A 27,960-nucleotide genomic window follows, 5' to 3' on the forward strand; every position below is an offset into this window, starting at 1 on the left:
TGCCTTTCACCCACAGATCGCCCGCAATGAGGATATAGTCATCGGCAAGAACATTACAGGACTTTGTGTCAAGTAGTTACCAGAAAGCATCTTCCTCGGCATCGCATCGACCTGCCTGTGGTGCGTATGTAGTGAGGGAATGAATCGTACGATCAGGTGATATGTTAGTCAGGTTCATTAGCCGGTTATCAAATCACTCGACTTCTTTAATGAAAACACGGACACCAGTACAGTTGGAACTGCAAACACCGTATTGAGTGCGAGTCCCTCCGCCATATTTGTTCGTCTTTGACTAATTTACTTATGTTCTGACGCCATCTATGCGTCAAGAACTCTTGCTCATTTCTCGACAGGACTGGGACCCGTCCTGCAGCATCGACTGAGGTGAACGTCAATGATGCGAATAAGCGACTATATATAAGCGACATTAAATGTATTTTCTTGGTCGGCCCATAACAGCTTAGTTGAATAGCTCCAACTATACTTTATTTATCTCTTTCCTAGATGTCAGTATTTTATTTCTGTTTAATTGTGGATCTACAAAGCCTATTGCTTGAAACACTCCTCCTTTACCTAGACTTGGGACCAGCACGCTATGTAAATACCATTGTCACAACCTGTTCACAATATAACAGAGCCTCGGAAAAAGACTACCAATTATACCGCCATAGAAGAAAAACTCACTTGTGTGTGTAGTATAATCTCGCGGTGTTTCTAGCGATTAAATTATTTCAAATAATTAAAACATGCTTTTGATTTTCGCCAATATGATTTATTAACCTTGCAAATACCAAGTCAGAGAACTTACAGCACTGATAAAGACAACAAGTGGTTCCCAAAATATCGGTATGTGCAATTAACCTGGCAGATAGTAGATTAGATTAACAAAAGAAAGTTTTAAATGTTTCAAAAAAAGAACTTATGTGTGTATCATTGGGGTTATGTGAGCACGTCCAAGGGCAAGGAGTCGAACTGATTCCTTCTCCTTAGCGGCTGCCGGGGGTATTGGGCTATGGAAAAAGTACTTCGAACCAATGGGGAAGTACATCAATATATTTCATTCGAAAATATGCCTGTTTTAACGTTAAAAAGAACTTTTAGGGAGCAGAGTATTGCCTCGCCAGGCGGCTATCAAAAAATTCGGGTTCAACCAGATTAACTCTGCACTGATATGGGAATGCCTTAATAAATCAAATGCGTTTGTACAATAGGGTCTAGATACTTTGGGATCAAAGTCATATTGGATTAAAAGATAATGAAGCAGCGGACGGCTTGTCCAGAAAGAAAGCGGGAATGTACGGGTTCATGGTCGTGACACCTAGAAAAAATATGGGCTGAGGAAACCGCAAAGTTACTAGAAATGGAATACTTGAACTTCACCATGAAAACGATAGGTAACTGGCTAACCACACACAATTAACTTCAGGCTAAATTACCTCGGAGACATCTGTGAACACTCTCTACAGATTCTATGGCAGAATTTTGACTGTGAAATCTCAGTCCACGGTAACGAATATCACAAAATATGCAATGCTAAGGACCGATGGCGATTTCCAAAAGAAGGAGGCTTTGTTTGAGCGATGGGTAATCAAAATGCTACTGTTGACTCTGATAACACCTTATTCGGATTGTGTATTGGAGAACAACAATGGTGATAGGTTCATCGTACCGTCATCGGCTATACACGGCTAACCGATAAACATCTAACCAAATCGACCATAACGAAACCTGTAGTAATTTAGGAGTTATCTTCTGAATGTGCATAATAAAATGATATCAAGATACCTTGAAAAGGACTATCATCGCTTGCTTGCCTGCACTACTGCGTCGTCTGGCAAAGGAATTGAGCGTCGGCCCCCAAATTCAGTATGAAACGTTGCGACTATCGTCCAGCTGCGGCAAGAATGTATAGGAGGACCAATGAACGTAAGGAGCTCAGAGCTCTGCTGATTATTGTGAGTGGGAGCGTGCCCAATACCTCTGTTAGTGTGAAAAAGTACGAGATGTATGCTGACTGTAGTGACAAGAGGTATTCCATCATTGCGTTGGTGAGAGAAGCAGAAGCTGCCGCAAACAATTTCGCTACTGTATTCCACATTATGATGGATTTTGCAGGTAATCGTAGGAGTTCCCTAGCCCTTTATCACGATTCTGAATGCAATGGATTGTTCTACCCAGGAGGGCTATTCCAGAATCCGCTATCCAGGATGGATGTTGTATAGGTCGATGGAAGCACATGGCGCAAAGCAACAGAGGAGTGCGAGCTTCCCAAGAAATTCTGGAGGAAGCTGAAATATATTTTATTAAGTGCTTAGAAGACCTTTAAAATGAGGTATGGTAGAAGTCAGTGCAATTATGTAACTGCCTGAAATTTTGATATCAAAATCAATCAAAAGAAAATGTGGTTTTCTCATATGAATTGAAACTAAGTCGAATCTCTTGAGAATCTACTGCATTTAAGCCCTCGCAATAAATTCTGAAAAGTTGGTGGATATAAAGTGCGCAGTTTCGAAAAAAGGTGTAATTCACCCCAAAAAATTTTTAATTTTTCCAAAAAAAAATTTTTTTTTAATATCTCAAAAAATAAAGACGATATTTTCATATCAGGCGGCCTTGACGGAAAGATTCCGGAGGTCGCACCCGCTTCGATGACTGAACTATGATGATTTTTATACTAGTGGAGACGAACTACAACAGTTCTCACACAAACAAGTCAAATTGCTTCAGGATTTGATTTAAAACATCTAATTTGATTTTACAGATTATAACCGGCAACACTTCTGGATTCGTTTCGCTTCCAGTGAAGATTTATTGTTTTTTTTGTAGAAACACAATTGAAATACATTAATTTGGACGATCACCTATTTTCCGATATTATAATCTAGGCAAGGTTAAAGATTGAATAAATTATTTTGGCCTTGTTCCCGTCATTCTAATTTGGAAATTAAAAGGTAATGTCTAATTTAGTATGGAGACATACTGTGGAATATATGGCAGCTAATTAGTTAATTAGTTTTCTAGTTGTATGACCGGGATTAATATCTTGCATATTACAATTTCTTCGTTAATGGAACGTCCCCGCATAACGCCAAGGATCGAAAAATCTAATCCCAAATATCTCAGTGTACAATTCTACAGCATATGAACTAAGTTATACAGAGGGTACTTAGGCTTTCGCTATTATCTAGATTTTCTCTTATTTCACGTGTAAGTTAGGCGTAATTAATGAATAATTTTGTTCGAAACCATATAATGACATAATTTTCTTGGCCTCCATTTTAAGACAAAGAGCACAATCCAATTTTCAAACGCATCGAGTTCAGCAATTACATTTCCAGGAGCAGTCACGCATATTTTCTACAAAATTCTCTTCCTTGTGTAATTACGAGTGTTATCACCTAAGGTTGTACTGAATTTTCTAGGATTGAATGAATATATGATATAATCATGGCTCAATATTATATGTCGAATAAGCCGATATTTTCTTTCGGAGGTGTTTTAGATTTTCTTTTAAATGTTTACTAGCATTCGCATACTTTCTTTCAATGAAGGAAAACAAATCATTCCTGGGCGATTATGTTCTATTGTCATTGTAGCCAAATCGACACCTACATGTTTTTGTTGTAATTTGTAACGTGCTGGAGTCAAGATGGTTATAAGACAAACATTGTCTTCAATAGATTCCGTAAATAACCATGTGACGAATTTTCACTTGTTTGCGCGTAGTTGATTCTAACTATATGATCATATGAATAATAACCATATCAACACAATATTGGTAGACTAGGAACTCAGGAACTGAAATTTAGGCATGAATCTTAGAAATATTAAGCTCTCGCAATACATATGCACAAGCGTTGGGTTGGTTAGATGAGCAATAATCAAAGCCTGTTTCAGAAAAAGCGCAGCCCTAGATACTACAACACGTTGCAAATCAACTTCTAGCCATATTTACTGATTGACATAATTTATATACCGATAAACCTAACTAGTTTATAAATAGTAATATGTACAATACTGCTTAAAACATTTTATGATTCGGCAAAAGTCAAAGCCTAATATACTCATCAAGTTTTCTTTGTAATGTTTCAACAGAGTGCAATGCTATGATCCACTACCTTTGACTTTCTAATTAAAAACGCAACAGTTCGATTGTAAAATATAATCTGGGCTTTTTTATTTTAATACGTTATTTTTTGTACAAAATTTAACTAAATTAAAAAATGTAAATAAATAAAATATAAAATTAATAAAAATAATTTAACACATGTTTAAATAATAATTAAAAAATAAAAAGAAATAAAATTCGATTTAAAAGTATCAATTTGTTTCCAAATAGAGTAATATCAGCAAGTAGCAGCACAAAAGTATGAATTGATCTACTAAGTAGCAACAATAATATCAATCAATATCTCAAATAAACTTATCGCAAATGATGTTAAGAGAAAATCAATTTTAAGTAATAGTTTATTCAAATATAACACAAGTTAAAAATTATATACGAAATTTCGTGCAATCCATTATAATTCTCTGAAAAAATAAAGCAAAATAAATTGTAATTGAGTAAATGAGATCGGTATGGTGAAAACGTATGTGAATATCAATCAATTAGCAAAAATGATGTATCAAATGCCAAAAGTAAACAAGAATTAATCATTTACCTGTTGGGCTCTCCAGTTGCTGGTGTCGCAGTATTATGAATTATCTGTAAAGAACAATATTTCTACTTAATTTCATTACTTAAAAAATACTTTGATATGATTACAGTGAGAGCCATAGAGCTCATAATGATGGCAATGTAACAAAGCAAGAATGAATAACATAGAAAATTTGGAGATTATTTCACGTTGAAATACAGTGCATTGATGTGGAATTCTAAGAGCAGAGAGTATGGAGTTAACGATCAATACACATGCGCTTTCTAATTACGAAATTCTGTTGCTACGAAACGTTAACAACACCTCGGATAGGGACTGATTTCATAGTTACGACCGTTAGCTGTCAACAACCGTTTAAGATTGTTTTCTTTAAGGAAAGGTCGCAAAATTGATTTCTTTTTATTTTCTTATACTACTTATAGTGAAATATTGTCAGAAAACTTTACGTCATTAGGAACAAAACTTTTCCAAGTTATAGACGTAAAACCCAGACTGCTACTCAAGAATGGTTTGGAGCATGCAGTAGCTGTGGGCGAGTTGTTTTCTGGAGCTGGAATCGACTATTCTATGTAATTAAAAAAAAATCTTTTTTTCATTTTATTCATGGATCAAACTTTAATCGCGTTTTTCTCTAAACTTTTTTTTCAAAGTCCGTAGTCAAAATAACTTATTCAGAGGTTCTGAACCGATTTCGCTTAAACTTTGCACACAGAAAAATAACACAAGAAACTACTGTTAGAAAATGCAACACAACTTAAACTCCTGTTTCTCTACAACAGTTTGACAGAACAGATACCGAAAATGCGCTCTTCGCGAAACACATTCCTTGAGACGCTTTTTAAAACCAAAACAAAAACAAATTTATAAATTGTATTGAGCCAATGAAATCCGCGCATAGTTGTTGTCAGGCAAGAGAGCCTATTTCAGCTTACAAAAACTGTTCCGCTCGAAACGTCTCACCATAGGGTCAAAGCTCTTACTGTACAAGACAATGATCTTGCCAGTCCTCATGTATTCCTCGGAGACTTGGGTTCTTAGCAAGAAGAATTGCGAACTCTTGGCCGCGAAAAAATCTCCGAAGAATTTTTGGCCCCCTACATGAGGATGGCGGGGGCTTCCATAGTGCGTATTATTATGGAACGGAGAATGGTGCTTAAATTCCGCAAACAAAATTTCCTCCGGCTCTTCGCATTTTTATTATTAGCGCTTCAACCTTCAATTCCTTGCTCAACGTCGGTCTACTACTTTCGATAAGATGGCGCCACATTATTCCCAGGGCGACGTATATCGAAAAATGGTCGTTATAATTCAAATTAATGTCGGATTTTTGATTTCAGAAATGCTGCTCCGAGAGATGAGATAGCGTCTGATAAGTTTACCTCTGGCTCACCAAAACTTTTGGGACTCATTATTTTCTTTTCCTGGCTTTCTTATATTATCTTTCATTGCACCTCCCATCTTACTCTGCAATCCTGTAGAGAAGGCACACTTTTAAATTAAATGCTCATTTCATAAACCACCCAACTGAGAAACCTGAAAAAAACCATGATGCTGCCCTGTATGATATCTAGGCATTAAAATATCTGCATACCAATATTTATTCAAAAAAGGTTGATAATAGTATCATATTTTGTTAATTTACTTCACTTTTCTCTTAACTTACTGAAACCCGATTCATCATAGAATGTCAGTATTACACTAAAGTGGATAATTTAATATGTAGATATTCTGCGGACGACTTACAAGTAAAATACTCGTGCATCCAAATATCCTTATATAAAAATATGCAAAACCTGAACACCGAGTTTGCGGTTTCTGACTTTTTTTCTATTGAGCAGGTCACGAATTTTTTATTGCCTACGCCTTGAATTTGTCATCATTGAAAACATTGGATGGTCCATGTCAATTAAATTTCGACCACTTTTCGGATTCTACTATGGAGTGAATGCCAATTATACTCATTGACCTTTCACAGAGAACAGTTGATCTCTTGATGTTGGAAGATATTCGGCGTCTTCAGGGGGTCATCCCGTGTGTCGGATCCGAGGAATCGATTTTTTTTGGTATCAATTGTATCTAGATATAGTGTAGAATATATGGGCAAAGTGATTTTTTGATATTCGGAGTCGTTCGGAAATGATAGTGTTAAATACGTGATAAGTCAAATGCCGAATTTATGTGGATCGCCGTAATAAAGTTCGTATTTATCGGTCCGAATGAGGTTTGAATGACTTCGCTAAAAGGACAAGAATTGAAGCCAAGGCTGTACATGTGTTTCTTCAAGAAACCTAAGGTTTCTGGGACTAGGTATAGCAGATTAATGGTCAGTTAAGGTTTTATGGCTAAAAATCGCATTCTACTTTTTAAATGCGTTTTTTTCGAAACTGATGTTGAAAATTGCCTGCCACCATAGCCCAAAATCTATCCAACGAAATTCTTTGAAATTTTCACGACTTATTCAGAACATATTTCTATGGTCCCCAAACTAAGATAATTGTGATTCATTAAGTAGTTATTGCCATTCTTTCAGTAGTTTTTTTTTATTCATTGAAGAAGCCGTAAAAAACCACCAAAATTCACAAGAAAAAGTTTAACAAAGCACCAGAAATTTAGCTTTGAATTTTTTTTTTAATAATCCTAATTTGCGGACTGTAATTAAGTCTTTACGTTAAAATGCCGTTTACTTTTTTTCTGAAGATGATCGCAGCGTCCTCTAGCGTGGCAACAGAAAAACACTTTTTGGAGATGGGTGTATAACTTGCTCTATATTTCAATAACGAACTATTCGATCGAGCTGAAAAAATTACTATACACGCTCAAGATAGTAATAAATCTATGGTGAAAAATTCGTATTTGTATCTTTCTAAAAAAAAACCAAAAACGGTGTGACCGCCTTAATTAAATATTAAAACGAATTGATTTACCGACTGCGACGTTAAAACAAATTCTTTTGAGGGCTATGTCTGCTATTTGCTTCCGAAAAGATTCGGCGATTTAAATAATTTTCATAAAACTGGTGAAAGGCATGGGAAAAAACATTCGAGATCGGTTTTATCTTTATTTAAATTGAGGAACGGTCCGATAACAGTTACGATGAGGAAATTCGCGCATGGTTGTTGTCAGCCAACAGAGCCTATTTCAGCTTACAAAAACTGTTCCGCTCGAAACGAAACTCTTACTGTACAAGACAATGATCTTGCCAGTCCTCATGTATTCCTCGGAGACTTGGGTTCTCAGCAAGAAAAATTGCGAACACTTAGCCGCGTTCGAGAGAAGAATCCTCCGAAGAATTTTTGGCCCCCCACGTGAGGATGGACGATTCCGTAGCCTACATAACGACGAGATCTATGAGCGATACCATGACCGTCCGATTGTGGATAAAATCCGGCTCAATAGGTTACGGTGGGCGAATTGGTGGACCTCGGCGCAAAACCGGGGTGTCTGGAGTTCCTTATTAAGGCAGGCCTAGACCAGATACCGGTTGTTGCGCCGTTGATGATGATGATGAACGGCCCGAGCAACCAAGATATGATTGATACTCATTGCAGATCATCAATAATAAAGCACTGCATGTTTTTGCGTGCTATGTTGTCTTTTAAATAATTTTGATACAAACCAGTTAATAATAATAATAATAATCGTTGGCGCAACAATCCATGTTGGATCAGGGCCTTGAAGTGTGTTAGAGCACTTCATTCAAGACCGTAACGGTACACTAGGAGGCAATGTGGTCAGCATTGCGCTCGGCCGAGATTATTACCCTGATTTAACTTAGGTACTCATTCACAGCTGAGTCGACTGGTATCCGACGTCAAATCACGATACAAATTCCACTGCCACCAGTGAGATTTGAACCGCGACCTTCCGTATGACAGCCTTGCGCTCTAACCACTCAGCTATCCGGACACAAACCAGTTACAATACTAAAATTATTTTGTTTATTTATTTATTTACGAATTTATTTATTTATAATGTAAATATTTATTTGTATATATATAGCAATAATTATTTCCGAGAAAATAAATACATCCTACGCATAAACTCTCCTTAAAAATGTAAAAGCGGATCGTGAGCTGCCATACTTGGGCGATAGAAAGAGCTGTATCAGACGAATGCAGAACGATTATCTGATGTTGGAGATAAATAAATTTAGTGAAAAGTTAGCGAATATTTTAAGCAAGTAGAGGTTAAAATCCGGAAGCAGAAGCTAAGAATTCAACGCGAGGGCCTAGACATGGTTACATCACGGTTCGTTGCACTAAAGGAACAATTTAATATGGGCTTGCGGGGGGCAGGGCAAAGCATACAAGAGGCATTTCTTGCGTCCTTAGAAAGTGATCAAAGCGCGCAGAAAACAGCGATGGAAATGATGGATTAAATGTGTCAGCATATACCTGCAGAGTTACAATGCTTGACTGGTATTTACGCCATAACAGCAAACCGAACTACCAATGAAACTAGGAAATATCGCTGATGAGATCATCGTGTCTACGAGTGAGGAGACTTCTTGCGAAATGGTAAAAGGGAAGCCGGAATACCAGGAGATAAGAAAGACTCTCGGGATTTCCGAAATTATCTTAATGAGGCTATACGTAAAATCAAACGGGATTGCTGTATGCAATTGTGCCTTGCTACTAATATTAGGTTGTTGCACATGAAATGGTCAATTTGGCAATCAAGTGAAGTTAGTTGCGATTTTACTGTATCAAACCACCACCAGTTGGCGCTGTTGGCGTCGGATAGTGAAGTATAAATAGTCCTACATTTAATCAAGGAGTTATTTCAGTTTTGACCATCGTTGTGAAAAAAGGATGGAAAAGAGCCAAGAACGTATACTTTTTCTGTATGAGTTCAAACTCGCTCATAAAGCAACGGAGGCGACCAGGAACATTAATAGCGCATTTGGAGCTGATACGGTAAGCAAACGAACCACACGGCGGTGGTTCGAAAAATTTCGGTCTTTTGAGAATCCCTAGGTTCATTAGATTTACTTTGGGTGCAAACAAATGTTAAAATAGACAAGTTTGTTGCTCAGGTATAAAAGGTGTTGTTGTATTAGGTTGTTGCACATGAAATGGCCGTTTTGGCAATCAAGTGAAGTTAGTTGCGATTTTGCTGTATCAAGCCATCACCAGTTGGCACCATTGGTATCGGATAATGAAGATAAAATACTCCTAAAATACTCCAAGGATTCATTTCAGTTTTGACCATGGTTGTGATAACAGTGAATAAAAAGGAAAAAAGGATGGCAAAGAGCCAAGAACGTATACTTTTTCTGTATGAGTTCAAACTCGGTCATAAAGCAGCGGAACATTAACAGCGTATTTGGAGCTGATACGGTAAGCGAGCGAACCAACGGTGGTTCGTAAAATTCTGGTCAGGCGACGTAAACCTTCAAAGTGAGCCACGTGGACATCCAGGACCATCGATTGACAACGACGAGCTGCGTTTGCTAGTCGAATCCGACACACGTCCGTCTGTGAGAGACATTGCAGAGAAATTGGCAGTTCTTTACTTACACGCAACAGAAGCGATCCCTTTTTGCACAGAATAGTGACATTTGATGAAAAGTGGATATTATACGACAATCGTTGCCGATCAGGACAATGGCTAGATGCTGATGAGCCACCGAAGAATATGCCGAAATCGAGCCTCCATTCGAAGAAGGTAATGGTGACTGTTTGGTGGTCTACAACTGGAGTTATCCACTATTCTTTTTTGGCGCTTAGAGAATCGATAAATGTGCCCAACTCGAGGAAATGTACCAAAAATCCAGTATTCAACAGTCGAGATTAGTCAACAGAGACGGTGTGATACTCCTTCACGACAATGCACGACCTCATGTATCCAGAACAAAAGTTCAAAAGTTGAACGAATTGCAGTATGAGGTATGAGATTCTGCCTCATCCACCATATTCACCGGACCTTTCGCCAACCGACTACCACTTTTTTAAGCATTTGGATCATTTTTTTGGCGGAAAAACAATTTAGGAATGAATGGCTGTCAAAATTGCCTCCGACAAATTTATCAACACCCAAAAGTTGGGCTTCTACGAAACTGGCATCCATGCTCTTGTATCTCGCTGGGAGAAGTGTTGTGAATCGATTGGCACCTATTTTGATTAATTAAATACATTTTTGTAAGCTTTACAGGCGTTTCAAATTTTAGTACCAAATCGGCCATTTCATGTGCAACAACCTAATACAAACCCGTGGCGTACTGCATACAAGATTGTAAGAAACAAGAGACGTCGGCGAAAATCGTTCTCTTCGCTCTTATTAAAAGTAGGTACGGTATCAGTGGCCCCTCCAAGGAACTCACCGCGACTAGATTAGGCGAACAAGGGAAACAGAATTTTTCCGACCCAGATATTTAGAGCAACCCGTTGCGTTTACAAAGAATAGCTAAGTTGAATTTAAGCTATAAATAAGCTACCAACGTGTAGATTTTAGTCAGTATTGACAAATAAAAACAAACAAACGTTATCCACACCGAAATGAAGAACGGCTTCCAACCATCAGTCACTGGAAGCTTCATAAAGAAAAAGGCGAAACTCCAACAAGTGCGGGCCCTGACATGCCTTGATAGCAACATGGAACTGAGAAAGGAATATCATTTTGTAAAATGTAATATTTAAATCACAAGAGAGCTCTAACAACCACAGTTGATTGTGTACTGAAAAAGGGTATAACTGGAGCCCGAAATACGCACATATCCCGTTTTCAGGAAAAAATACGAGTAGCCGTCTTTATTTTTTATAAAATCCCAAATAAATATAGTACACTTCTTTGAAAGTCCCGGTTTGTATGAATTCCAACTAGCTTCCTATTCATCGGATATACTAACAAAAACTTAATCTTCCCATACCGGGAATCGAACCCGGGCCTCCTGGGTGAAAGCCAGGTATCCTAGCCACTAGACCATATGGGAGATGAAAGTGTCTGATGAATGTCATCTGCGAATTAAAAATAATCATACATTTTCCAATTGTATATAAATCATGCAAAAAGTTAATCGAGATGAAAGTAATCTCCCCGGTCAACATCTTATTTGGAGAGTTATCTGGCACATTAAAACACAGCTAAATCTGCTGTAATTAATCATTGTTCCCATTATTATCAACCACGGATAATCAAGTGGAGCTAAATATACATTCTCGCATGGTCTTATCATATGCATATAAACACGTCACTCTGGGTAAATGGATAAATTTAGCATGCAGCAAAGCCTGTATCTAAAAACCACTTTAGATGTAGAAGTAGATATACGAGTACACTCGGTGCAGATACAGAACAATTATTGGGTTAATAAGCTCCAATGATGTAAAACATATCTCTTGATATTAACAACGTGGCTAATAGCAAAAACTCTTAAAAATACTTTCACAATGCCATGCAATAATACGAGCTTTACATAACCTGGCGATTTTTTTCAGATTTTTCGGTTGAGCTTGTTCATTTTTAAGGTTTTGTGTAAACACAAAACCTTATTAAAATCGGTTTACTGTCTGTCTGTCTGTCCGTCACACGCATTTTTCTCAGAGACGGTTATAGCGATTGACACCAAATTTGGTAGAAAGGTGGGAACTGTGAACGCTCACGCATGCAGTGAATTACATCCTTTTACGTCGAATTTAAGGGGGAGTCCCCATACATGCAAAAGGGGGGTGTAAAATTTTTTTTCATCAAATATAGTCATGTATCATGTATCAAATGAAAGGTCTCGATTAGTACTTTTCAAAGCCGTTTTCAGTTTTGACATTCGTTGTAAGGGTGGGGAGTGCGGGGGGTTGAAAGTGATCACTTCTTTAAGGGGGCCATTCTCAGAGAGCACCAAACCGAAAAATCTGAAAAAAATCAAGAGGCTGCCACTATATGGTGCCTGGGCTCCGAAATACCTTCCATGCCGACATCTGTTTAAATAAAGTTAATAATAGTATATTACTCTAATTTTTTGTAATTAGCTAGAAACCCCCCTTAAGTTCATCCTAGTACCATGAAATTTTGCAGTGATATAGGCTATAATATAGAGCATGATCTTACCAAGTTTGGTGGAAATCGCACTATTACTAACAAAGTTATAATACCTCAAATTTGTTGCTTCTGAAATTGAATACTATGAATGTCAATATCACCCGAAAGTGGATACTCTCACATAATATGTATATGGATATATTACGTGCTACGTACAAAGGAATACACAAAACCTTTCGTACCTGAAGCGTTTAGCTTCCGGTTTCCCGACTTGTTTGTTTATAATTTATTCAAATGAACACTTCTCAGGCGTCCCATACTGAATTCGCTACTTGTAATAAATACATCTTTTACACCTTAATTAAATAAACCCCTTGAGGACATGAAAAATTGTTAAAGGTAGATTGATGAGATGAAATAAGAACAAATGCGGAGACAAGAAACAATTGGAATTTTAAGTGTCGGAGGATACGCGAGAAAATGCAGATAATTCGAACTTTAGGTATGAAGTGATATGCACTCAGCTAAAAACTGTCTTGCATATCTTAGGTGGTGATAAGTAGTTCCCTAAGACATAATTCTGTCAATATTACTAGAACTTGAATATTTTTGAAAGCTTTACACTGCTACAGATTTATCAGTTCTGGAATGAACGCGAAGGAAACGCTGAAGGCTATTAACTTTAATTAAACTAAGATTGGAATGATTTGCTTTCTAAGGCCTCAATGTTATAAAGGTTTCTATAGACCATGGCATCTATCCTCAAACAGTTCCAGTACGCAGATAATTTTTGCTCCTTAACCGAGTCACAGAGCTTGGTCAAATGGCTCTGGACTTAAGATAAGTGGCAAGGAGAGTCAGAGTGAAGATAGAACAAGTCGGGAAACCGGCTTCAGGTATGAAAGGTTTTGAGTATTTTTTTTATAAATCCATTTGAGCGGGCATTTGTCCCATTAGAACCTAGCACGTAATATATGCATATATTTTGTGAGAATATCCACTTTCAGGTGATATTGACATTCGAAAGCCTGAATTTCCAAAGAAGTGACAACTTTGTTAGTAATAGTGCGATTTCCATCAAACTTGGTAGGATCAAGCTCTATATTATAGCCTACATTGCTGTAATTTGGTGATGCTAGGTTGAACTTAAGGGGGCTTCTGAAGCCAATGGCTGAAAATTATAGTAAAATATACTATTATTAACTTTATGATATGGAAGATACTTCGAAGCCTAGGCACCATATAGTGGCAGCCCCTTAATTTTTTTAGGCGTTTCGGTTGGGCAGTTTCTACGAATGGCGTCATTAAATAAATGATCATTTTTGACCCCCCGAACTCCCCGCCTTTCCAACAAATGTTAAAACTAAGACCAGCTTCGGAAAATACTAATCGAGACCTTTCATTTGATACCCCACATGACTATATTTGTTGAAAAAAATATACACCCCCCTTTTGCATGTATGGAGACCTCCCCTTAAATTCGACGTAAAGGATGTAATTCACAGTATGTGTGAGCGTTCACAGTTTCCACCTTTCCACCAAATTTGCTGTCAACCGCTGTTACAATCTCCGAGAAAAATGCGTGTGGCGGACAGACAGACCGTGAACTGATTGTAATAAAGTTTTGTTTTACACAAAGCCTTAAAAACCGAAGTTATCAGTTCCACAGGTCATCGTATTCTCCCTATCTGCCTTAATGGGCAGAGCATCGAAGGCGTTGATCAATTTGTATATCTTGGAAATGTCGTTTTTGCCGACGATGGTATTAAACTGGATGTCGCCCGACGCTAAATCCACCTTCGCCACCTTGTCTAAAATCAGGAAATGCAATCATCTCAACATCAAGATCAAGTTAAGAGCAAGCATTCATGAAAATTTTTCTGGTACGTATGAGCGGGATACGCTGGTCTGATACTATTTCGAATTAAAAACTTAGTCGGCGCACAGGACAGTTATGTATGTACCTATGGAGGAATTGATAAGAAGGCGGAAGTGATAATGTATAGGCAACACATTAAAGAGAGGCGACAATTCCATTGTTGGCTATGCCATGCAGTGGAACCCTTCCTCACGAGATGGCAGACGAGTGGGCGGCTCCAGGTGCCCTTGGCGCAGAGCAATAGAAGAGTCCTGGATGGAATGGAAGCGTATTTCAAGGCACTGTGTATGATAGTACGTAAGCGTGGTTGACGCATCAAGTCCCACTAAGGGATGAAAGGCAACCATATATATCCGATATTGGTCTACTACCACCAAAACTTTCAAGGGTAACAAAAAACATGCTTGGAACTTTCAATCTAATCTGAATTTCAGTTTAATTGTTATCAACAACTTTTAGAAGAAGAATTGCTTTCGAAAAGAGTTCATTTGTTTAAATTCTCTGATCTGATGGCTTGTAAATAAGTCTGATATTACCAGTTGTTCGTTAGTTAATTTTTAGGTCTACTTTATCTGCATTTTTGAACAGTCATTTCGATTTGGTTACCACGGATACAAAGAGCTGGACTGTTTCTCTAGTAAAGAATATAAAATTTCTGCATAAATGACCATTAACCACAATTTGAACCAAACGTTCGCCAACTTTAGATGATATTTTAAGATTTTGAAAGAATTTGCAGAGAGTGTTACTATCATTAGTAGTGCCTTTATCCTGTCTTCCTTGATATACTATGAATTCTAATTTGACATTACATATTGGATTTATAGCTTTGATGACGGTTCTCAATTTTTAAATTGCAAATTGTAGGCAACATAAAGGAGAAATTGAAAGAATTTTAGCGTGTAAAGGTGATAAATCAAAGTTCTAAAATTCAATATTAGGCTTTCGTTTCTAGTCGATAAATTTGTCACATTTTTAGGACCTGCAGAAAATATGGGTCTATTTCAAAAACACATTTACTTAATACGTAATATTCCATTCTGTTATGCAATTTAGTGATTAAGTTAACACAATAGCTAAATTCTCGGCGGTTAAGAAACTTCGGTCAAAGGGTAGTATAGGTCTCAAGGTGAAAGCGAGGACTTGTATCTACGAGGGAATATAAAACCTGGGTAACGCCTGCTCAACAAACACCAATAGCTCTGCTAGCAAACTCAATCTCCACCTTCACGTCGCAACCATTGAGAGTCCTTTTTTAACGAAAAACTGCAAACAAAGAAGGATAAGAGCAAATCTCGGGATAAACTGAGGCCTACAAGCCTATACAGAAAACAATTGTTACGAATCGACAAAAGGAGCCTCGGACAACACAACGACGGACGCGGCAACAAAAGGACGTACGCTCGCTGTGCGGGCCGAAAACTGCTCAACAGCTCAACGATACACCTGTCACAGCTTTGCAATAGATGCGTTGGACAGGAACCGGTCTCCTGGAGAAGAGCAAGTTCGCCATTTATTATAGTGCCCATTTATTAACCCATATGCTCGGAGTAGATTACATAGTCAGCGAAAATATTATATTCACTCTTATCGGTTCTGGACCTCAGCGCAAAGCCGGGATGTCTGGAGTTCAGTACATATTGTTGCGCTGTTGAGGATTATAAGAATAAGAAACTCTTTATCGATTTAGCAGGACTAAAACCCTGATTTAATTTGCACTCCATGTCTTGGATGTTCCGTTGACTCAATCCACTGTAGCAGTGCTTATGCTAAATTACAGACAATTTTTAAGCCAAGAATCGAATTTGGTCAAATATACTATCCCTTTGTATAGTCAGGCTTTTATTCTCTGTATTTTCTCATTAATCTATGGGTACTGCGTAGAGGAACAAGAACAATAAATATAAAGAATTATATATTTCCCAGGGTTCCTTGAGAAATGTATAGTGTGAAGAAAAGATATATAGATATCATTTAGATATGGTTGCAGCGCTGTAACCTCTGACAAGGGTTTACCTCGCGGATATGTATAGTATATGTGCCCTCGAAGTGATCATTTAATGGAAAGAAGAAAATATTAGAGGAAAGCCAACAAAAAAACCACCAGCGTTATATCTTTTTTTTACCTGTGTGACTTTCTACTATACGAGGGAATCAATTTTATCGTCATACAACTGACAGGACAAGTAACTAATTTATAGAAATTTATAACACTTTTAAGTCTGGTAAAAGAAATCAAATTTATAAACATCTTCATGAATTCATTTCTCTACTTAGTAGAATCCTTCAAGCGAAATTCATTCAGTGTATTAAACTCTTGACTACAAATTAACACGAAAAAGTACATATATACATGATATAATAATATCACAACATGTTCTAATTCAATCCATTTGCAGCTCATTTCCACTCTGCCTAAACTAGTGAGCATGATTACACACTAATTTAATTATTTATAACATTCACCATTTTAATTACCATAATATTTCGCAAAATTAAACTCAAATGAGCCCAGACGGCAACATAACCCAAAAATAAAAGCCATCCTTGTTTCGTTTAATGTAAAAATACTAAGCAAAATAATCGCGGTCTAGCACGAAAGGAATTTTCACTTTCCGTGCATTTCCTGTGTTTTACGACAGTGAAAGTCTTTACTGTATCTGCATACCCCCATTTGGTATGGTTGCCATGCTTCTGCCTTTGGAATGTGACTAGTCGAATGAAAGGAAAAGTGGCAGAAGCCATATACCGAAGTGGTCACTTGGTCAATTCTGTGTAACAGATAGAACTTTGCTTCCTTAACATAGAGGAGTATTGATTTTCGTAAGAAGATAATATACTAGAAAATATGTCCGTAAATATGTAAATGCAAAATTATTCAGTCATCACTGGTGTCAGCCAAGTTATTAGGAACTTAGTTCATATAATATAGACCAGGAAATGATGACTCATAATATATTCTATAAGATCTAGTTTGTTTAATGCAGCTTGCTCTCGGTCTCCTTCAGTAGGACGGGAATTATTGTACATAGTTCACCTATATTTTATATTACAATTGAAACTTGGGGAAGTTTAGGCGAATTATTTTTTTCATACACGTATGAAAAGCGTTCAAGGGAAACCGAAAGATTGTAAAATGTTTCTTTTGCCCACGAAAATTGTAACTCGAGATCAATAAACAGATCTTGGTCTTAACAACTTACCCAACATTCGATTTTGATGTATATTTTAGGCTTGGAGAATGACATCGCTCGGAATAATATAAAACAAAAATATGATTACCACTTACAATTCTAACCCCACATCATTTCGATGAAGGAGTATAAAGTATGGAAACGTGATGTTGTGTACCACACATCGAGAAATTAGACCGGTCTCGAATCATTCGATGAGAATTAAAGAATGAAGGTATTTCTTGATTCAAGATACGACTAAGTATTGAAGAGGTGAAAGAAAGGTCTACTAGCAAAGATATTAATGGCAGCTTTTGATGTAAATCAGAATTTCCGACATGAATTGTTACAGCGCTGCAGTCTCCCATTGATTAGGAGATTTCGCTGAAAGGGTCAGCAAACCAAATGTACAGCTGGTCTGCCATAGACTATTTCAACGAGTTAGACACAAACTATAGCTACCTTTTCATTATACGAACATTGCGATCCTTTGAGTCTCCTAAACACAGAAGCGCTAACAAATGCGATAACGAATGTCCCGAACAAGAAGAGACTATTGATTTCAATAAAACGAATTGTTTCCAACTCGACTAGTTCTTCTTAGATAGATGACGTGCCGCACGTGTATTAGATATGTATGTGTATTACGAACACTCATAACAAATCAAAATATTAGATGCATGAATTTGTGAGCAACTGTAAACAGCAGATCCACAACAATTTCTGTAACATGTAATGGACAGATGCATGACGAGGCTCATACGGACGTTGGGATAGTCCATACCAACGGCGACTGTACTATCATGTAGAAACGTTTACCAAAGGAATGAACCACGAATGAGACAAATACTTTCCGTCTACATCTAGCGCCAATATCGAATTCAAGACAACGATACCATCTGCTGAGCTTCATCATTTCAATCGGTCAAGCATTGTAGCTAGTTTCACTCTTTCTCAATATTCATCCTTTTGGCCGTTCTGGTATTTGGTTACCCACATGATGTAGACGAAGTTCAAGTGCCAACTGCCGGCGTTGCGATACATAGTTCTATCAGACACCGCCAAACCCGGCGGCTTTACTATGCATGAGTGCATCGATGATCAAAATAACGTCATTTCTGCTTCGAGAGGCAGTTGTATATTACTTAAACAGCGACTTCATTCACAAGAGGAAAGGCTTCATCAAAGTCTTTTCAGTTAAGAAGTGTGATGTGTGAAGTTTCTTCCACGTCCTACGGTGTTCGTCATTGTATATGGGGACTAAACTAGAATGGCACGAAATCGCAAATCCAATTCAAAAATAGAAATTACTTGCCGCCAAAATTTTACCCAGAATAAGGTTGAAACCTTAATTAGGGAATAGGAAATTCCGGCGAGGTAGCCATCTCAGAAACCAGATATTATAGTACACAGATGGATCCAAAACAGCTAAGGACACAGGCAGGGATACATCAAGTGAATCCGAATAGGACACATGGAAACTCCGATGTATGCGATAAACCTGCATATCTACGGAGGAAGTACAGGCATACTACCTCCATATCCTCTCGGACAACTGCCTGCTTTTAAAATTGCATCAACCCAATCAGATCTAAGCTGCTATGGGAATGCCAACAAGACCTGAAAATCAAATAACATTAAGAGTGAATAGCAGAACTTCAAAGTCGACTCATTTGCAAAACACGGATCATAATCACCATTAGAAGAACAAAAACCCACTGCCATAAAAAGTGTAAAGAGCTGAGAGCCCAAACAAAAGCAGAGGCAATCTGTAACCACAGAAAATCCATACTAGTCATAATAGTCGGTTCTTGCATATATACTGGAGACGCAAAATGAAGTCCTTGCAATGAGGGGAACGAAATGGTCTCTCATATCGTACCATATTGTCCCGCAAATGAGCAGTGCAGGTCTACAACCTGAGGAATAACAAACCCTGAAAAGGGGCCTGACTAGATGCATCTAGTCGAATAACCTCTAAACGTAATAAACAGAAAGTTTCATGGGTTAATTTCTACTTCACTAACTAATTCAGAATTTACATCATTATTTATTGATACACTAACTTTTCAGAGTTAATAAAGGGTTGGGAGCTTCGAACATTTCCCCAAATTGACTTTTTAGCGAATGAACTTATCTGCTGAATTTCAAATGGAAATTCTTTAAAATTCACAACTAAATTTAATGAACTTCTTTCGGAACAAAGCCGCAATCATCGAAACAAACAGCAAAGGAAGCTGTAAAGTGAAGTGAATCTGTAAAATATTGTACTGAAATGATTTTACCGCATCATTTGCTTGATTATTCACCACATTGGCTTGTTGATTAGAAAGTGACACCTTCGAAGTAACAATTTTCATTGTAGAGCTACGAGATGGGAATGTTGTAGCACAATGAGGACACACTTCCTGTAGTACATCATTCGGGGCTTCCGTCTTCGTTTTGCAATAAATAACAAATGTCACAATGAGTTTGTTTAGGAAATGCTATACATACATATATTGGTTGCTCGGATTGCACCTTTCCTTCTTGAGTGGCCAAATTTGTCTATATAGTTACACAGAATTAATTTCGCTGATCATATTTGAAATATCAAGCCGTGTGATACCTTTCCGATCGGTTCTGCTGGGTTGACGTCCATGTTTATTTGAGATGGAACTTTATTTGGCCCCTGGATTTGGGCTTGCACTAAACCTTGCATTGGGACTTGCGTTACACCTTGGGTAGGCGCTTGCATAGGAGTTTGAGTTTGCTAGAGCAAATTTCGTATATTTTAATAATACCAATTTACTATTTAAATCGAGCATAAGAAACTGAAGCCAATCTGGGATATATAGGGTGACCCGTTCACGATGGTAGAGGACAATTGGTCCATGGAATGGCCACTCTATCTTTTACCCTTATAGAGTTATTGCGTTTTTCGTGAATAGTAGCAACAGCTCAACCCTCCCAATAAAATTGCAATTTGCCACTCGCTCAATCATTTAATCCTAGATTAGATATCATTTTCGGAAATTACATAAAATTTCTTATAAATTAACACTTTTCCAATTACAAAGGTCAGCATCAATCCGAAGATATAATTGTGTAACTTTAAAGAAATTTCAAAATCGATTTTTTATCTAAATTGGCATGTAAAAATAATTGGCTTAATTATGGAAAATTTACGAATGTATTAAATGGGAGAAAACATGTTCTTGATGTGTAATTGATTGATCTGCATGGACCAATTTTCCTCAAACAAGTGATACTATCCACCATTAAAATTTGTATAATCGTGAATGGGACACCCTGTACAGTACTTCAATTTTTGAACATACATTGAGAACAGTTCTTATGAAAACTTTAGAGGAAGTTGTCGCCTTTAAAGAAAAAAGTAAAAACACAAAATGCTATTAGTTAGCAACAAAGTCGACAAAGTACGATTTTTAATACAGTAACAAAAAAACAGAACTGATGTTCCCTTCCTGAAGAAAGAAAATCATATAATTTACCGGTGATAGTTCGTTCAGTGAAGTTGGCGCATCACCATGTTGATTATAATTCTGTGACGGAAGACCTGCCGCTCTCTCACGATTGATCAATGTATTTGATGGTGCAGGTTTATTCAATCCAGTATTTGAAGAACTAGGTCTATTCATGGAAGTGGTTGACGGACTAGATCTTGGAATATTATTTAACGCCGGATTATTTGTGTTATTAGCCATTATATTGGAAGAACTTGGTCTATGCAAATTAGCATTTGTATTTACAGAGTTTGTTATGTTTATTCCAACATTCGAAGGGGTCTGCTTGTTGAGACCCGACGCTGAGGGATTCAATCGATTCATACTGGGATCGACTTCTTCGGTCGAAAGACACTTTTCATTCAGTTCAAATGCAATTATTTTACATACACATTACATACACAACATTCATAGGAATTTAGGAGAAAATTTTTTGAAAATTGATTATTTTATACGAAATAGATTGGTTAATTAGCACTAAAATTATTTGGAAACTATCATTAATAATGTTATATACCTCAGCCATACTGCACATCGGTCTGGGAGCAGCGTATCGTCCAACTGGTGAATTTTGTATTAGTGGTATACTAGTATTTGATGCATTCTGTTGAGCCTTTGACCTCTTATTCTGTTCGTCATTAATAAATTGCGGGCCAAATAACGCTGTGTTAGGACTGGACATAGAGAAATTAAAAGTTCTTTATTAGATACGATTAGTTAATTCATACAATAGAGTGAAGTTTTAATAACACAACAGAGTTTTAGTTAGTAAACATAATAGAACAAGCAATACATTAAAAAAATATGAAATTTAAAAAAAAAATCCGTTACATTTGTTTAATAAGCAGCAGAGGATGATTAGATTTCATTTAACTTTAAATTTACTGTTCACACATTTTTGATGAAGTTGGTAGGAATGGATGACGACACCAGTAATTATAAATTTACCACTTATAAGGATTTTATATCGATTTAGAAAGTTGCCCTAACGTTCAACATTCGCAACATTTCAGATAAATTAACTATATTAAATCTAAAAACCCGAATGTTAAAATAGTACTGGCCACTACGGAAAAAAACATCCTTAGAAATAACTCCCATTATTTCTAATTAGCAAAGCTTCTTTTTTCAACTGGAAATCACCACACCTCACTGATACTTTACTGTCTTGGGCGAATTGATTCTAATCCAACCCGCATCAAATATGATATTACTTATCCGCAATTTCAAAAATTGTCAATAATCGATGAACACGGAAAAATAATGCGTAATTCAATAAAGATATTAGCGAACCAGTTGTTCACATTCTACTTTTCGACTTCTGTAACGGCGAGCAACAAATATAGTGTAACAATCTTCCCGCTTACGACTCTTGCCAACAATAGACTTTCATGCACGATGACATGCACATTACACCACTATTCTAAATTGCATTATATCACCCGTGAATGACCAGACCATGCTAACCCTTCGAAGATCGCGGATCCTCATAAGCCCTGATTAGGCTTTCAACAGAACCAGCATTTTGCTCTAACGGTGACGGAATGGGCATCCAGATAAGCTCACAACTATTATTAAAACTCTTCCTTTGATACATCATCACAAAGTTCTCGATGAATTTCAAGTTGAGTCGATCAAAGATAAGTAACGGTTATGCCGAATTGTACTATATTCCGGAGCACATGGAGGAGTTCAGTCGAAATGCAATCTTCGCTCCATACAAGATTTACACAATGAAAAGAATTAACAACCAAAGTGGCAAAACCTATGCGAGGATAATGATGTTGATCTTTTGATTTGTAAACTCATCAGCAAAAAAGGCACTTATATTGGCGTTCAACTATTATTTCGGGAAATTTTAGGTGGCAGACAAGGGAGAAAAAATTATTGAGTTGTTCCACAACGCAGAAGAACATCAAACAATTAGGTTCAAATTGGAAGAATTTCATTTATCTTCAGCCTTTAGACTTTGTCCCGTTCAGAAATGGGTGGAAATTGTAACCGAAATTTTTCTATTTTATGTTTGCTATGCTTGTGCCACATCCACAATTCTACAGAACCTTGACACTCCACCATCTATCTATGGTGTAAGTCATCCTATTCGGAATTTATCAGAGCATGTTGCAGATTCGCTAATGACACAATAAGATGTAGCTAGATAGATTAGTTTCGTTTCGATCATTTGCTTATTGTGCCTATATCATTTACAGCTTTTTGCGCTCGGTTTTGTATTTCTGCGTTCTCTGGTTGAGTCTTCAGTCCTATTGGATTTGCAAGGAGTATGAATAGTCTTTTGGTTTCTTTTCCAGGATAATTCTAATGAGCTCAATTTCTTAACAGGAAAATAGAGTTTCTTTTGATGGAACTTGAAATTTTCGTTAATGTATGAAGGTTATTTCAGATAATTGGATGGCCAGGAATCATTCAAAAAATAACCAGCAAAGACATGAAATCTGATATTGAAGCGTTGATTTTTTACTCTGTTAAGCAAAGCCCCCCTTCCCCCAATGGTTATTTTGCAAAAATGTGATTTAGAAGTAATCAACAATGGGTTGTTATTTAACACCCTTGCAAAAGGTCATATCTAGCCCACCTGGATAGGATTACACCATCAGAGGGAATAAGAAAGAGTTTAAATGACTTACAACTGATGAGATATCAACAAATTTAAATTTCATGGCATTGTTAATGTAAACAAGCCGGAATACCGGAAACTGGTGCTTTGGGTATAAAAGTTTTGTGTTCATCTTATGTCAGAAACTTTCTACGCACATTTTTCTATTCGTATATGGCTAAAAACCTAAAATATTCCTTTATATTTTCTTTGAATCTACAAGAAATACGTACATATTACAGACGTAGATATTATGCTCACTTTAAACAAACAAATATTGCCTATTACCGAATACTATACTTACACATGCACGTATATAGTTTGATCGAACAAATATTTCCGATTTACTCCGTGCATAAAAGTATACATATGTACATATAAAGTACGCATGTTGAATACCGCTTGTTCAATGTACAATCATATTTATTTAAATTAGGCGCTTCATTTACAAAAACATATAAATATAAAATGTAAAAGTTTCACCTTCTATAACTTTGTTAATAATAATTGGATTTTATTCAAACTTTCCAAAGTTATGCCTTATCCAAGTACCAATTCCGAAAAGTACTAATTGGGCCCTTTCTTCTTATCTGGCAATGTTAAAAACAAAATTTCCATTCCTGACCCCGAAAAATAGTCGGATCCGGAGGAACCCCTCTACCCCCTGCCGAAAGGCCTGGTTAAGCCTTTTATGGTTTGTTCAACAGCAATACCACGGCTTTCGAACACACCATTATAGTTAGTTTGAAAAGTTCTGAAATTAGTTTGGAAAATTCTGAATTTGCCTTGCAGAACCTATAACATCAAAAACTCGAAAATACGTCACCACGTTCCAATGGTGGTTTGATGTCGTCCAATGCAAGAGGCTCTTACTAAAATGATGGTGACATCCGCAGCTTAAATTTTTCTTCAGGGAGAACCAAGCAACCTATAAAACATTCAGATCTAAGACTAACCAAAAAAAATAAATAGGTACTCAAAGGAACAACTGCCTGGAGTAAACTCTGTGGCGTCATGCAACCTAAGAAAATAATAATGGAAAATAATTTGTAGCTTTCGCAAAAAACCGGGTAAAAGGACGTAACAACAAATGGAACAAAAACAACAAAATCCAATACCTAAACTCTGTCAACTATCATTACACACATTTTGAAAATGTCCTTTCCTCTATTATAATACAACCATTTAGACTTATTAAATGAAGACGGTGTTAGCCAATGGATAGCGTTGGTATCAGCATATAAATTAGTGGAAGGAACTAGCCAGAATACTGAAGACCCTCAACCTACTGCACATCTTGACATTGAAAATACGTATAAGAGTGTTGATCTAGACCTCTGACAAATGTCCTGATTGAGAAGCGATTCCCATTGAAATGTCAATATGAATACTTGCAATCTTACAGCTCAAAATGCTTTCCTTGTATGATAGTAAAATCACAGTCAAAAATGAAATTCCTCGCGGCAACTGTCTTAGCTCGATCCTATTCAATCTACGCGACAACTCTTCAGTTGCGGATTCTCTCTGTATCTATAGGGAGCTGCAAGGAAAGAAGGATTCAAATTACGGAATGATCTATGAGCCCTTTTTTAATTCATCCATCGAAATATGAAATCTTCTGTAAATGGCGACATATTTGGCTAATTTCTTCAACAATGAAGAGAATCTGGGTGCAAGAGCGGCTGTATCTACAGAGCCTCAACACCGAGTAAAACTGTCGACGAAAGTTGTATACAATCAGTTCAAAAGACACAGAAAGTGTAAACTGAGCTTTGAGCGTCCAACGCAAAAATTATAACAGCAAATTGAGAAAATTTAAGATTTAGTTCCAGAAACGATTATGGGATAGCATAGCCTACTTTGCCTCCGTTGTGGTGAGAAAATTTGGATCGCACCAATAGGCCTTGAAATATCTCCGAGTCTCGCCTACAATCTTCTTTTCAAGTGAATAAATTCCTCATTATCGCAAACTACTATGTAAGCTCTGGTGACAATTGCCAACACGTTCCCATGATTATCGGTAATAAAATGAAATTCAATCCAACTGAAAACATTGCAACAACTGATTTATACAATACAACAAAACACATTTTGCAATTAACAGAACTAACGAGTAAACATTGCCAAACAACTTAACTGAAAATACATCTATTATACAAAGGCTCAAAATAAAGAATTGAATTACATTATCAAAACACACAAGAAAACCCTTCAATTAACACATCATTATCACACTTACCTTGCAGTAATGTGCATGCGACCATCATGATTTGTAACATTATTTTCTTGTGGTTTCGGTTTCTCAAAGAAACCATCATAAACAACGAAATTATTCATTTGCGGAATGGTTTTCTGCAGACCATAATGTTTACGAAGAAATCCGAGTAATTTATCGGATGGCCTATCAACGGCTAGCTTCTGTGGTACAAAATCTTCTTGTTGAAGCATTGTATCGAACAAATTTCGCCCTAATCCGGATCTTTGCCGCGACTCGTGAACATAGAAATCAAGTACACATGGCGCATTAACCATTTGTGTTTGACCATTTTGGTCGAATACGTACAGGGACTTTTTACCTACTTTCAATAGGCCAACAACAGCACCACTGAAATGAAAAAAATGTAGAAATTAAATTTAATCATTATATCATGTAAGTTTTTGATAAATTTTTTTATTGTATTCCTTTTAAATTGTGGAACGCAAGCAAATGAAATATTTCTTGAAAAACATTTGAAGGAGAGCTTAATCTTAAAATCTGCTTCTATTATGTTACTCAAGAACCATTCAATGTACTTATAACCATATAATCTGATAAAAAACTAAAAAGGATAGCTGAGAATTTACTTAGCAATACATTGCCTAGGATATGTATATGAACGTGGCATAAGTTACCATACATAAATTACACACAGAAGATTAGCACGGCATGAAATCACGCGACGGTGACCACATCAACATAAGGACTTTCGCAAGCAGGTTACGCGGAGGAGTTAAAAGTACAGCCAACTATCGACGCTAAGGAAAGCGCCAAAACAGCCCCCAATAAAGATTGAAATCAAGTTGCCACTGTATAGTTTTGTGCATAATAGAGTAATACTTTCTTCGAACACGAATACTATAATTATTTATTTTAATAGATGGCCACTGTTGTGGACAACATCGCATTCGAAATTAGATTGGCCTTTTCAAAAAAACACACAGCCGTCATTTTACGTCGCAACAAAGTTACACTTCTAGAGTTTATTGACCCTGTGGGAGGGTTGATTCGGCTCATATTCATTAGACTGTATTATTTCGTACACGAGCATGTGTCAAAGCTAATGAGTAGTATCCTATTTCTAATCGATAGGCTTGCGTAATTCATGAATAAATTAGGTAAATAACATGATTGTATCATTATTTTTCATTAGTATCAATGAGTATTTATTTTTCAAGAAAAAGTAGAACATAAGAACAAAATACTTATCGTTTACAATGACTTGTAGAAAAAATCTGAACACTAAGTATAACATTAGTTATAGTGATGAATTTTTAAAATCCATCGGGTTACGCCCAATTTTCACACATGTATGAAGGTAGCTTGATTCCCTAGTTAACTTAATGACTACGGAGTGCAGGCAAAGTGGGGTTGCTGAGAAGTGCTAGGTGGGGCCTAAAATATTAATCTCTCCAGACGTACCGAACAATATTAATAACAAAATGTCTGAGGTTTTTTGACACCCACTAGCTTTTCTATAAATTGTTATACATCAGCGAATTGTCACGACACAAACCAGATTTTTTTCTCTGTTACGACTTCCGTTCTAGGGATACTCAGGAATAGGGCAACATATTTTATTAGCGCCACGTGCTGTCAACGGAGGCATTTTTGTAGTATCTGCTACCGAACTCATTTCAGAAAAATGCAGCGTTTTAGAGTATCTAGGAGTTGAATACAAAAAAACATATATAGGAGAACATAAGTCATAAAATTAAATTCGATGAATTGAAAATGGAAGTTCTTGGATTTTAGACAACAACAACTAGTTGAACGGCAGAAAGCAAGTATTTGGACCGTCTATGGAAAGCACACTGTCACATACGTAGATATTGTTACAAAAACACGTGAGTGAACTACATGAGACCCCAAAAGTACTAATCAGATATGTCGACGGAG

At 36.9% G+C, this 27,960-nt stretch overlaps 1 protein-coding gene and 1 non-coding gene across 7 annotated transcripts in view; both read right to left on the reverse strand.

The window, feature by feature from the left end:
- Positions 1–27,960, reverse strand: part of LOC119648679 (alpha-tubulin N-acetyltransferase) — a 69,836-nt gene that overhangs the window by 14,182 nt on the left and 27,694 nt on the right. For 5 of the 6 annotated variants that reach the window (XM_038050474.1, XM_038050477.1, XM_038050476.1 and 2 more), the window contains exons 4-10: positions 26,044–26,409; positions 21,708–21,864; positions 21,179–21,544; positions 20,293–20,436; positions 20,181–20,231; positions 19,970–20,119; positions 4,662–4,705 (exon numbers count right to left, since the gene is read on the reverse strand). In XM_038050474.1, coding sequence (XP_037906402.1) covers positions 4,662–4,705; positions 19,970–20,119; positions 20,181–20,231; positions 20,293–20,436; positions 21,179–21,544; positions 21,708–21,864; positions 26,044–26,409 — 1,278 coding nt within the window. Of the gene's footprint in view, positions 1–4,449; positions 4,531–4,661; positions 4,706–19,969; positions 20,120–20,180; positions 20,232–20,292; positions 20,437–21,178; positions 21,545–21,707; positions 21,865–26,043; positions 26,410–27,960 lie in introns of those variants that run through there. The other variant, XM_038050475.1, reaches the window with a different exon arrangement.
- On the reverse strand, positions 11,518–11,589 carry Trnae-uuc. Its single transcript has one exon. It is a non-coding gene; the product is annotated as a tRNA-Glu (tRNA).

Source organism: Hermetia illucens, chromosome 2 (assembly GCF_905115235.1).
Source record: "Hermetia illucens chromosome 2, iHerIll2.2.curated.20191125, whole genome shotgun sequence".
NCBI classification, from domain to species: domain Eukaryota; kingdom Metazoa; phylum Arthropoda; class Insecta; order Diptera; family Stratiomyidae; genus Hermetia; species Hermetia illucens.